Source organism: Peromyscus maniculatus, chromosome 11, assembly GCF_049852395.1.
Source record: "Peromyscus maniculatus bairdii isolate BWxNUB_F1_BW_parent chromosome 11, HU_Pman_BW_mat_3.1, whole genome shotgun sequence".
Classification (NCBI taxonomy): domain Eukaryota; kingdom Metazoa; phylum Chordata; class Mammalia; order Rodentia; family Cricetidae; genus Peromyscus; species Peromyscus maniculatus.
The window spans coordinates 81506112-81517912 of NC_134862.1; the positions used below are offsets into that span (position 1 = coordinate 81506112).

The window sequence follows — 11801 nt, forward strand, 5'->3', positions numbered from 1 at the left end:
GATTATACAGTTTCTGATTAGGGGTGGGGCTCCTTGCTTCTGCCTTTGCATCATCTCCCCTCCCCGAGTCTATCTTGGTTCTTGCTACTAGTTGAAATTTTGCCCTTCTACCCAAGTTCATAGGATTTAGTTCAAACGCTTGTACAAACCTAACCCATCATGCTTACCCAACCCATGGCCACAACTTGAATTTCTCTTCACTTTTCTTTTTTTTTTTGTTGTTGTTGTTTTTCGAGACAGGGTTTCTCTGTGTAGCTTTGTGCCTTTCCTGGAACTCACTTGGTAGTTCAGGCTGGCCTCGAACTCACAGAGATCCGCCTGGCTCTGCCTCCCGAGTGCTGGGATTAAAGGCGTGCGCCACCACCGCCCGGCTTTCTCTTCACTTTTCTGACCTCCGGTGCTGCCAAAATGACAGACACACCCTGCTAATGCTTTCGTTTTTTTTCCCCATCGACCGGAATGTCCCGGTCCCAACTCCTTCCCTCCAGTCAAACCCCACTCTTCAGCTGAAGGTCTTGACAGGGTTGCTTCTCTGTGGGAGTCACCGAGCCCATCCCCCTCTCCTACCTTGCTGTTTCCTTCTTTCTCTAAAAACACATGGGGACAATTCTTTATGCACGAGGCCCTATAGAAATGAAGAAGAGAAAGTCTGGGTTCCCTGCCTTCAAGACTCAACTTAGTGGCTGTGTAACTGAAGACCAGTAACCAAGGGTATTGGGTACAAGAATGGAGGTGTACACAGAAAGTGCATCAGGGACCATGGAAGGAGATGGCTGGACCACCAAAGGTCTGGAGAGACCCTTGCTAAGGAAGACAATGGACTCAGTCTTGATGTTCAAATAAAGAGCTTCTGGGAGGGCACTGTCCAGCAGCAGCATAATGAATTACATATTGCTATGTTATTCTTTAGTTGTTTAGGGTGCTTGTCTTGACTTTTCAGCAAGGCCAGTCAGCTCAAGAGCAGGGACAGGCCTGGCACTGTCTGTTCCTCCAGAGCCCAACAGCAGCACTGGACAAACACCATGTGTTCAGAATAGGCTCGTTGACCGGAGGCAGATAAATATCCAGCCTTCCCTGGAATAACTGCCCGGAGAGAGCCCCCACCCCTGCTGATCAGCCCCCTAGCTCACTCCTAACAAGGAACTCACAGTTAAATCTCCCATCCAACGGTCACCTCCCTCCTGCCATGAGGGTGAGACTCCCAACAACAGACGCTTGCTCATTCTGCCCCAGATCTCTTTATTAAGGCCTTGTGTTTGACCCAAATACATTAACAAAAGATAGGTGAGATACATCCTTAAACATAGTACCTCCTTCCTCCTGGCCAGGGTCAGGACAGTCAGAAAGGTTGAAGATTTGAAAAGTGGGAGACTGTGTTGATGGGAGGGACAGAGAAGAGAGGGTAAGAGAATCGGAAAGTATGGGGAGTAATAGAGAAACAGATACAGAGGAGGTATAGGATAAGAAGTGAGAAAGATGAAAGCTGGTATCTCAGGAAAAGCTGCTCCTTTTCTTGTTAGCGAGGGACACCAGGACCTCAAGCACCCTGTATATAGACCACAGTTGGCCCTATAGTAGAGAATGACCTAGTGTCCCAAGGAGCTCAGGGAAGTGCGTGGACGGTAGGAAGGTACATGTAAAGAGCAAGTGGGGCTGGTAGGTGGTTGCCACAGCAACTAATCATCGTCATCGTCATCATCATCATCGTCGTCGTCGTCGTCGTCATCATCATCATCCTCTGTGTTGATTTCACCCTCCAGCACGTCTTCCAGCCAGTCCTCCAGCTCCTCAGCAGAAGGCAGGTCCTCCTCATTGTCCATCTCCATCCATATGCTGTCCGCCTAGGTGGTGGCACAGGTGTGGAATGGAAGCTCAATTTAATACAGCTCTGGACCTGTCCTCCCACCCGCTGTACATCCGCTGTACATCCCTCCCTTGCCTCGTTCAGTGGCCAGAGGAACTCTCCTGGTGAGGATCGGAGTTAGAATGGTGATGGATAGGAGCGGAAAGACAGGGTAAGCTGGCTAGAGGCCTCCCTTCAGTCCGCCTCCTTTACAGCTGCCGTCCCGAGCTGCTGCAAGCATACATCCCCATCACGTCCGTGATGTGAAAACATGATGGCTACTCACGGCCGGCAGAATCAAGCCAGATGCCAACACCCTGGGATTTTCATAAAATGACTTTTCTAGTAATAGCTTCAGTGATCTTAAACTCTAAAACTCAAACCTGTTACTCACTCTTTTTGCCGTCTTTTTGTTGGTAGTAGTGTTATTTATTTATTTTTTTTTACTTTTTTTTTATGATAACGGTATGCTTTTGATGGCGCACACCTTTAATCCCAGCACTTGGGAGGTAGAGGCAGGTCGATCTCTGAGTTTAAGACAAACCTGGTCAGGACAGCCAGGGCTATATATTAAAAACAAAAAACAAAAAACAAAAAACGAACTTTCCCCTGCCTCACTTGAGATGGCTTGAGATGAGTTCCCTGTCATTACTTGTAACAGATAAAACTTGCTTTTACATTCCGAAAAAAAAAAAAAAAAAAAAAAAAAAAGAAAAAAAAAAAAAAACACAGAAAACAAACAAACAAATCTGTCTCAACTACCCCCCCCCCAAAAAAAAAAAAGTGTACTTGCTGTATAGCCTTTGCTGGCCGGCCCCATAGTTTGCTGTTAACCCAGGCTGGCTTTGAACTCACTGAAGTAAGTACTCCAGCCTTTGCCTCTGCAGTGCTTAGATTACAGGCATGTGCCACCATTGCCTGACTTTGCTTTTGTCCTTGGAGCACTCTCTACTCTCAGTTTGGAGACTTGCATTTGCCCCTTATTGAAATCTTGTACACTACACGATCTCCATTGTAATGCTACTTTCTCTTCAACTCAACTCCGGGTCTCTCAAGCAGAAGTCACAGCCTTGCTAGCATTTTATTTATATTATAAAATTTTCCAGAGCTGGCCTCACGATTAATGGGATAATATGCCCATTCCAGTAGACTGAGGATACCATGAAAGCAGAGGCTGCTCTACTCCATTCAGCTCAACAAATAGGTATCTGCTAGAAAAGATAGGCTGCTAAAAGGCAAGTTCTCAATGCCAGTGACCTCAAGGGTGCCACAGAGGGAGTTAATTCCTAAGAGAAACTTAACAGAGGACAAAGAAGTTGAACTGGACTTTGAAGAATGACCATGTGATTCCAGCAAGTGGATGATTCAAATGCTCAGGTCATGCATTCCCACCCCACAGGTCCAGCCATTAAATCAGAATGTCTCCTGCTCTTGGGCAGTGTTTGCTTCCTAGTTAGCAGCAGTGTGGAAGAGAACTAGCTATACTGAGACGCTGGAGCTCTGTAGAAGGCCATACCACCCTAACCACACCCCGTCTCATCGGATCATGGAAGCAAGGTTGAGCCTGGTTAGTACTTGGGTGGAAGATGATCTGGGCATAGCCAGGGATGAGGAAAGGAAACTCACATCTGTAACATTGACAACTCCTATTTGTGGAGCTGACAAGTCGATGTCAAATGTCTTCTCCCAGTACGGAACCAGCTGTGGAGAGAACCAAATACATCAACTTAACAGAGGGTAGGAGTACGCAAGTCCATCCGAGGATGAGAGCTGGGCCAGGGATAAAAGGAGGCAGGATGAACTGGCAATGAATGGAGGGCAGCCTAACCATGGGCCCACAAGCTTGTAGGGAAAGCTAATCAGTGAAAGTGTAGAAACCTCCAGGCAGAAAGATGAGGAAGGCAGTTTCTCCCTTGAGAGGAGAAGTAGAACAGAAACCCTGCTTTGTTCCTGGGTCTGCTTATGATTGGCTGCTTTGTTCCTGGGTCTGCTTATGATTGGCTGCTTTGTTCCTGGGTCTGCTGACGATTGGCTGTGTGCTTTCGGGCAACTCACTTCTCTCTGCAGAGCCCTTAGTTCCTACATCTCTCTTTTGTTAAGATTTATTTTTCTTATTTTTACTTATATGTGTTTGTATGAGCGTTTACCTTGTGTGTACATACCTTCAGAAGAGGTATGGATCCCCTGTAGCTGAACAATCACCATACATGGGTGCTGAGAACTGAACTCAGGTCCTCTGGATGAGCAGCCCCTGCTCTAACCTCTGAGCCATCTCTCCAGCCCACTTCCTACACGTCTTAACATAAGCACTTTTTCCTGGCAATCATCAGTATTGATGATTCCTCTCACATTCCTGCTTGCTCATTTAACAATAAATGTTATATGTTAGGGGGTTACCATGTGTTGTGTTGTATCCAGCTGTTCACCAGAGCACTGCTTTTCAGCTCTGGTACCTAATTATCTGTCCCCGTCTGATCTGGGAATCACATATTATGTCCCATGCAATTCACTTCTCATCCCTGTTCCCCTTGCTCAGGATGCCCTCTGTGTCTACATTGCTCATGAGCATGCAGCAGGCATAACTTTCTGGGTTCCCAAGTAGGATGTAGGATAGGAATTTTGAAACAAAAAAGTCGTCCCAGGCCAAGTCCCCACATTAGGATCCCAGTGCTTGAGGAGAGAGCCTCTTACCAGCGGGAAGTCATCAGGGTCAATCCAGATGATGCTAAGGTCAGGGTTTTCGGTGTTGTCTTGGGCCACAGCCTTGAGAGTCTCTAAGAACTCGTAACCATCTTGGAAGGAGCAGAATCGAGAAAAGTGAGGTGGAGCAGAAAGGAAAGGGAGACAGGAATCCAGGCCTGTTTCCTCGCTTCCTACACTAATACATTTCAAGCCCCAGGCTGCTTGCGAACTCCCGGGAATGCCTTCCCTGTGGGCTTGTGATGCAACAAATTCACCACCCACCCCTGGCTTCCCCCAGGCCACCCCAGTGTTCCTTCCTCACCAGGATCAGCTTCCTCTGCAAAGGCCACAATGTGGATTCCATCCAGATCATCCTCCTGTTGGAGGGTGAGGAGAGGAGCAGGGTTAGAGCTGGGGGAGACCTTACTCTGCTCCTGGCCAGCCCCTTGATGTTGCTTGAGTCCGAATCATGAAATGCCAGCTTGTATTTTCATGGTTGTGACTCTTTTCTGAGCGATACCCTTTCAACTCTGGGAATCCCTTTACCCTCCGAGTTTGAAACTGCCTTGCCATTCACTTATGCCTGTCATCTGAGATGTGTTCTTCAGTACAAAAACCTTGACTGAGATACTGCTCCCCCCACCCCCAACAAGGAAGAGCAGGGACAGCCATCTCTAAGGTCCTGGTCCTTTCTAAGCACCAGGTCCTGGGAGAGGTACTCACCCAGGTCTCATACATACTCTCAGGCTTCAGTTTCCTCAGAGTCGATCTGGAAGAGAGACAGAGGGTCCCTACTCAGTGGGTGAGAAGAACATCTCCCTCCAAAAGGTCCCCACAGCTGAAGCCACCTCTGGGTCAGGCCTAGGGCATAGGCAGCTTGTATCCCAGAACAAAGCCAGCTAGCAAATCTAAGCTCTGGGCATCAGGCCTGGGTCATTTCATGGCTGCTAAACAATGGTTAGTGGGAAGGGAATGGCAGGAAGAGAGACTTTGTGGGGGAAAAGTAAGAACTGGCTATCAGGGTAGTCATTTATTTTTTCTTTCACTCATTCAATAAAATTGTCAGCCTGAGCTCAATAGAATTACATGCCTAGTGTGTGCCAGCCACTGGGTTCACTTCCTGGTGCCGGGAGTGGGGAGGGGCTGAGATACTCTGTAAGTACTGAGTTCGGTATTGGCTAGAGTTAAACTATGCACACACGGCTTGCCCCAGAGAAAGAGCCAGAATCCAGTGGGAGAGAGTAAGTGGTATTTGGACTGAGGAGTGGGCACTTCTAGCTGTGGAATCACATGAAGGGAAAGAATGACATGTGAGTGTAGGGCAGGGTTGCTCAGCACCGCCGACACTGTAGGATGATTAATAGGATCTCTGACTTCTAATTACTGAATACCAGCAACACTCCTCACGGCCAAAAGTGTCCTGGAAACATTGCCTAACAGCCACTGGGCGGCAAAATTCTTGCCCCTCTACCTCTGTTGACAGCTGCTAGTGTCGCAAATGAGCAAAGGTATGGGGCTGAGTTAAGGCTTAACTCCCAGTTCTGACTCTTCTTCCCCTTGACACCTCTTTCACTGAGGATGGTAAAAATTAAATTTAACAACAGAGAGAAGGTGCCTTATAAGCCCCTGGTCAGAACACAGGCACTCACTGCTCCTTTGTTGACAAATTACTTAAGTCATAATCAGCCCCGCAGCCCAATACACATTTCCAGAGGACTTTCTCTGTATAGGGCTCAGAGCTAAGTTCTGGGGTACAAAATATAATGCAGAGCTACTAGTGTATCAGTGAGCACCAACGCCCGGAAGTGTATTCACCTCCAGCGGAGGCTGTCTTCCAGGTGGGCTTAAGTTTCCCAGCCCACCTCACAGACTGGTTGGTGTTCTAGCCCCAGGAGGAACCTGCCTCCCTAAGAGGGTTGCTCAGTCCTCACCTCCTGTGCTCCTCCACGAAGTTGACAATCTCCTCTTCACTGTTGGGTTTGTCTGGGATGGTCACAGGCTCGTCCATGAAAGCCTCATAGAAATCAATCTCATTCATCTTCAGGGTCAGCTTCTTTGCCACCTGTGAGGAAGCAGACAAGAGTTATGGAGTAGGAGATGCAGGTCAGAGTGAGAACCAGCATAAAGGGGGAACAAGCTGCAGAAAAGGAGTCAGAAAATGTGGGTCTGTGTCACTACGACAGTGCACTGGGGGGGCGTGTCTTCTCTGGGTTAATTTACCACGACAAAGGTGGCTTAGACAATCCAGTGCCCCTCTTCAAGTCTATAGGAGAAGGAAGGGATGAGTTTGGGGTGGAGAGTACCAGCATGTAGAATGGGACCAAGACCCCATCAATTTTGGGAGAGAAGCCTGGAGGCAACTTAAGAGTGTAGGGGGACCCAGTATGGCCACAGGGAAGAGAACCTTGCTGTCGAAGGTAGCGAAGAAAGGGATGTAGGGATGAAACTCTTCAGCTGCATCTTCGTAGGCTTTGTAATCTGAAGAGGAAGAAGGGATAGTCATTCTCAGGATCTGCCACCAGAGAATCATCCCTTTGGCTTCTCTGCAGATCTTTCTTGACATGTGGGTCACAGAACCAGACCCATCCCCTCTAACCTCCAGTTCTCTGAGAATAAAATACAATAGAATTGTAGAGGAAGTGGTGGAATGTGGGGTGGGGTGTTTGGGAATGCCTCAGAGTACAGGGAGATAGGACAGATGAGGGAGCCGACCATCAGAAGGAAAGAGAGGGACAGGACGTTCAGAGCCAAAGAAGGCAGGTGGCCTGCAGGGTCAGAGAGGGGAGTGGTGGAGCTGTTACCCACGCTCTGAGTCTTTGCTCTTGAAGTAGCCAATGAGTTTGATCTCATCCTCAATATTCTCAAATGCCTGCAGCTCCCGTTCACCTTCAATCAATTCCACAGGGTCTTCCAAGACCTGGAAGAACAAGACCATTGAGGAGACCATTTCTGTCCTCACTGATAGGATCCAAAGAGGCATCTAGGGGAAAGACAGGGGACTAGAAGAGGAGCCAGATGTTGGTAGAGGGTGGCTATGTGGCCCGTGTGTTGTACACTGTTAGTGGTATATGTGTGTGGTCTAGGTGCTATGCAATGTGTGTGATGTGTATGTTCTGTATCTTCTGTTTGGCATGGGATATATGCTTGTGATATGTTGCTATATGTGTATGGGTCTGATGTGCCTGGTATATGTCTGATATAAATTGTATATGTTGCATGTTATGTGTGATATATGTGTGTTGTGTGTCATGTGTGCTGCATATGAGTGTGCATTGGATGTATGTTGTGTGTTTGGTATATATGGTACATATATATGATGTGTGTTATATGTTGTTTGAGCATTTATGCATGGTATGTGTATCTTTTGTGTTCACTGTGTCTGATCTATGTGATATGTGATATCTACTATATGTTGCACGTGGTATGTGTGCAGCGTATGTAGTATATGTGTGTGGGGTTTGCGGTGTCTATGGTATGTGTGTGTAGGGTGTAGGGTAGATTAGTAGGGACAAAGGGGCATTGGAAATGTCAAGGCTGCCAGGCTCAGGGAACCCTTACGTCAAGCAGAAATTCCACCAGAGTATCCGCAGAAAATTCACCATCATACTCGATGACTTCATCTCCTTTAAACACGTAAACACTGTCCTCTTCAGTTAGTCCTAAGGAACGCATTGGAGGTGAGCGATGACCCCAGCCTTCCCTGAGTCTAACTTCTGGTTACAAACCACTTGACAACCCAGTGGACTCATCCACCTCTCCATTTCTCTCCCTCACCCATCTTCAACAATCCCTTAAGCCCGGCGTCATTCCCATGTCCATGTCTCTGACTCTCCTTCAGGAGCTAGCCTCACAGCTGAGTAGGCTAAGAGGCTGGGGCGAGGAGTGGGGTAGGGGGAGCAGGTGGGGCCTGAGGGGAGGAAACTGGAAAGATGCGGATTCTAGCAACACGGCTCCCTTGCTCTGCCTAGACAGACAGGGGCGAATATTCCTGCCAGCAGCGTCTCTAACTACTACCGTCCAGATGACTTGTTGCTGCTACCCTTCCCCCACCCACATCCGGTGTCCAGCCTGTGCTGCCGCCTGGTGGCGGGTGATGTAACATCTGGGCTTTGCTAAGAGGGGGGAGGGGGAGGGGGAGGAAGGGGGAGGGAATGGGGGAGGAGCTGAAAAAGGACTTTGCAGAAGGTCTCTCCGCTACACCTGTATTCCTTGATTTTCCCTTTCCTTCCAACACTAGGGGTGTGTGTGTGTGTGTGTGTGTGTGTGTGTGTGTGTGTGTGTGTGTGTGTGTGTGTGTAAATTATTTAGGTTACTTTACAAAGCAAAGTATCTACATGCATTTTTTTTTGTTTGTTTCACTATGTGACCCAGGAGGCTTTGAACCCACAATACCGCTGTCTCATCCTCCCAAGAATGGCAAGAATGAGCCACCATGCCCATCCTCATGCCCATCCTCAGCCATTTTCTAGATAAGCATAAAGAAGGCCACCACCCCACCCCACTCCATCTCATCCTGGTATTGGAGCGTGCATAGGTCTCTATACAGAATAGCCCCTGATCTCAGACTCCCCTCCCCGCTTCAGAATAGATACGGCAGAAGAGCTCCTGAGCCCCTCGGTCCCCCCCAGCCCTCCACCTGGGCCTCTCTGGTCTTGCCCCTCCTCCCCTCCCTTACCTAGTTTCTTGGCCACAGCTGCATCCTTCTCAGAGTCCACCAGGCCGAAGCCAACACCCTTGTCTTCTAGGACTTGGGCTGCTAACTGGAAGAAGGAGTCAGAATTAAAATTAGCCCCTAGAATTCTTATTAACCCCTTCCCCATGTAACGCTTTCCCATCATCAGGACAACTGAGAGACAGGAAGCTCAAACATTGACCTTGATCATTTGTTAAGATCGAGACTATTCCCAGACACCCTATAATCCTAGCCTGTCTTTGATTCAACTTTTTTTTTTTTTTTTAATGAACATTTGTGTTTTGCCTGCATGTATGTCTGTGTGAGGGTGTCGGGTCCCTTGGATCTGGAGTTACAGTTGTGAGCTGCCATGTGGGTGCTGGGAATTGAACCCGGAGCCTTTAGAAGAGCGGTCAGTGCTCTTAACCATGGAGCCATCTCTCCAGCCCTTTGATTCAGCTTTTTAAGAGATCGTGCCTGTTTACTGCTCATTGCAATGTTCCTGAGGGAAGCCGAGGAGTCTCACCTTCCACGAAAGGCTGGGTGGGCCCTGCCTTCCCTCCTAATCAGAGGCCAAACTCAGCCTAGGGGGATGTGGGATCCTCAGGTAACTCCCAAAGTGAGAACAGTGGAGGATGGGGGCAGGGGGAGCTGGCCGTGCTGTGGAGGGGTGGGAAAGGCCAGACAGTGAAGAGGTCACCATTCATCACCCCTGGAGGGAGAGCTACTGGCAGAAACTAAGCAGCGCTCCTCTCCCAGGCCCATCTCCTCCTCCCTGCAGCATCTAGCCGGTCACACAGGCTGGTCACCATGCCACAAGCCTCCCCACCCAGCAATCCACCGGCATACTTTGCGGCAGGACCTCATCGCCCAGCACTGCGGCACACTGACTCTTAGGGGAGCGGAAGGGCGGGTGGCAGGTGGATGGCAGAGGTGACTGAGCACTCAAGATAAAAATACTTGGTTCATTAATCAGACAGCGGTTTCCAGAGCCCGACAGGGCTCACAGAAATACAAGCCTGGGGCCTGGTGTCTTACACGGAAATATTCCAAGCTCTATACAAAGTGGGGCCTCTCTGTATCACCAAGCCAGAGCAGGGCCCAGGGAAGTTCAGACAGGGAAACACAGACCTATCCCAGCTCCCTTAAGGATGTGTGGGGCCACGCATCCCAATCGTAAAGCTTCCTTCCTCCTTGTTTTTTTGTATTAATCGTCTCTACTGTGGGTAAAGTCAGATTGGGGGGAAAGAAACCTCTTCTCTGAAAGGAAAGATGGGGAAAGCATGCTGAAGCCTTCTTCAGCCACAAGGATTTTCTAGTGAGGACTTTTGTTTGACCCAGTAGGGACTAAAGAGGCAGAGGGACTGGCCTGGGAGGCCGGTGGGAGGCCTCTAGAAGATATTTAACTATGTAGTCACATAACTATATAGTCATTTAACTATGTAGTCAGTTATAGGTAAATACAATATCAATCATGTTTATATTCCTGCTGTTTGGGTATTGGAGTACAGCCCCAAGAGTTTGAGAGGAGCATATTTCGCCTAGGAGAATATATTGGTGGTATGGGAACGCAATGCATAGTACTGCACACAGCACCACCACCCCCTCCATCCCAGCCACACCTAATACCCCTGCCTCCTCCTACAGTACAGAGCAGGCAGATCCCTACAGCTCCTGTACCAAAAGGCTAGGACCGTGGTCCCTGAGTCTCTTTCTTTTGGCTAAGGCCGCATTCCCAGTCATGCTCTCTGTGAGGACAGAGACCCTGTGATGCTCTTACCCCGGCCGCCACCCTCAGACATGGGGCTCACAGAGGGGACTGGGCACGCTCTTCAGGCCTGTTCTCCTCTACTCACCTCCAGGATTAGCTCCTCCATCTCAAATTGTCTTTGGGAGGCCTTGTCGTCCTCGGGGGGCTCATGGTAGAGGAGGGCCAGCACCTCATACTTCTTGAACACATTCTTGTAGTTCTTTGCATTCACATTGATCACACGGTCCACACCGTCGTATTCAGGGAAGTCCAGCCCTTCCTCCCCCTGGACCCCTGACTTGGGTGTCCCTAGCACCAGTACAAACAGCAGTGCTAGCCGCAGTTTGGCCGCTGCCCTGGCCCCCATCCTGTCGGTAGCTCTCATGGAGGTAGTGGGATCTGGGTCTGCCCTCCTGGTTCAGAGGAGGTTTAGCTGGGATAGGCAGGTACCCCTGGATACAGAATCCTGAGTTAGGGGCTCCAGGTGGGGGTGGGGTAGGGAGTGGGCCAGAGCAGTGGACAGAGGACACTGCTGGGTCCCGGAGAAACTGCCGATAGAGCCAAGTGAAAAAGGGTCAGGAGGAGGGGCAGGGGCAGGGGCGGGGGCGGGCAGGGAACCGGAGCTGCCCCTTGAAACTGGCACCCCTCCGTCCCCACCTGGTCCTGTCTAAATATGTCTCTGTGGTTGGCAGGAGAGATGGATAACCTTCTGAGGCCAGGACAGCTCCATGAGAGCCTGAATCCTCCCGCCTCCTGCACCTCTTCCCAAGGCTCCCAACAGCTTCTTCCTTCCCCCTCCCCCAGTGTCCAGGGCTCCTCAGCCCCTGGCCCCATGCGGGCCTAAGAGCTCATCG

At 49.5% G+C, this 11801-nt stretch overlaps 1 protein-coding gene across 1 annotated transcript; it reads right to left on the reverse strand.

Annotated features, from left to right (window-relative positions):
- Positions 1-1219: 1219 nt before the first annotated feature.
- Positions 1220-11469, reverse strand: Casq1 (calsequestrin 1). Its single transcript, XM_006990582.3, has 11 exons — positions 11054-11469; positions 9201-9285; positions 8084-8184; positions 7331-7442; positions 6930-7003; positions 6457-6587; positions 5249-5294; positions 4848-4902; positions 4535-4635; positions 3470-3544; positions 1220-1841 (listed from the first exon to the last, which is right to left on the reverse strand). Exons 1-11 carry the CDS (start codon positions 11330-11332, stop codon positions 1677-1679), a joined length of 1224 nt encoding a protein of 407 aa, XP_006990644.1. The 5' UTR covers positions 11333-11469; the 3' UTR covers positions 1220-1676.
- Between the last annotated feature and the right edge of the window lie 332 nt (positions 11470-11801).

What these genes read in the sequence shown, in the direction of transcription:
- Casq1 (XM_006990582.3), bottom strand. Translation starts at nt 11,332, where the DNA reads ATGAGAGCTACCGACAGGATGGGGGCCAGGGCAGCGGCCAAACTGCGG. An exon ending in TGGAGGAGCTAATCCTGGAG is followed by an intron (nt 9,286 to 11,053) that starts GTGAGTAGAGGA and finishes TCCTTCTTCCAG; the next exon opens with TTAGCAGCCCAAGTCCTAGA. An exon ending in CAAGAGCAAAGACTCAGAGC is followed by an intron (nt 7,004 to 7,330) that starts GTGGGTAACAGC and finishes CTTCCTCTTCAG; the next exon opens with ATTACAAAGCCTACGAAGAT.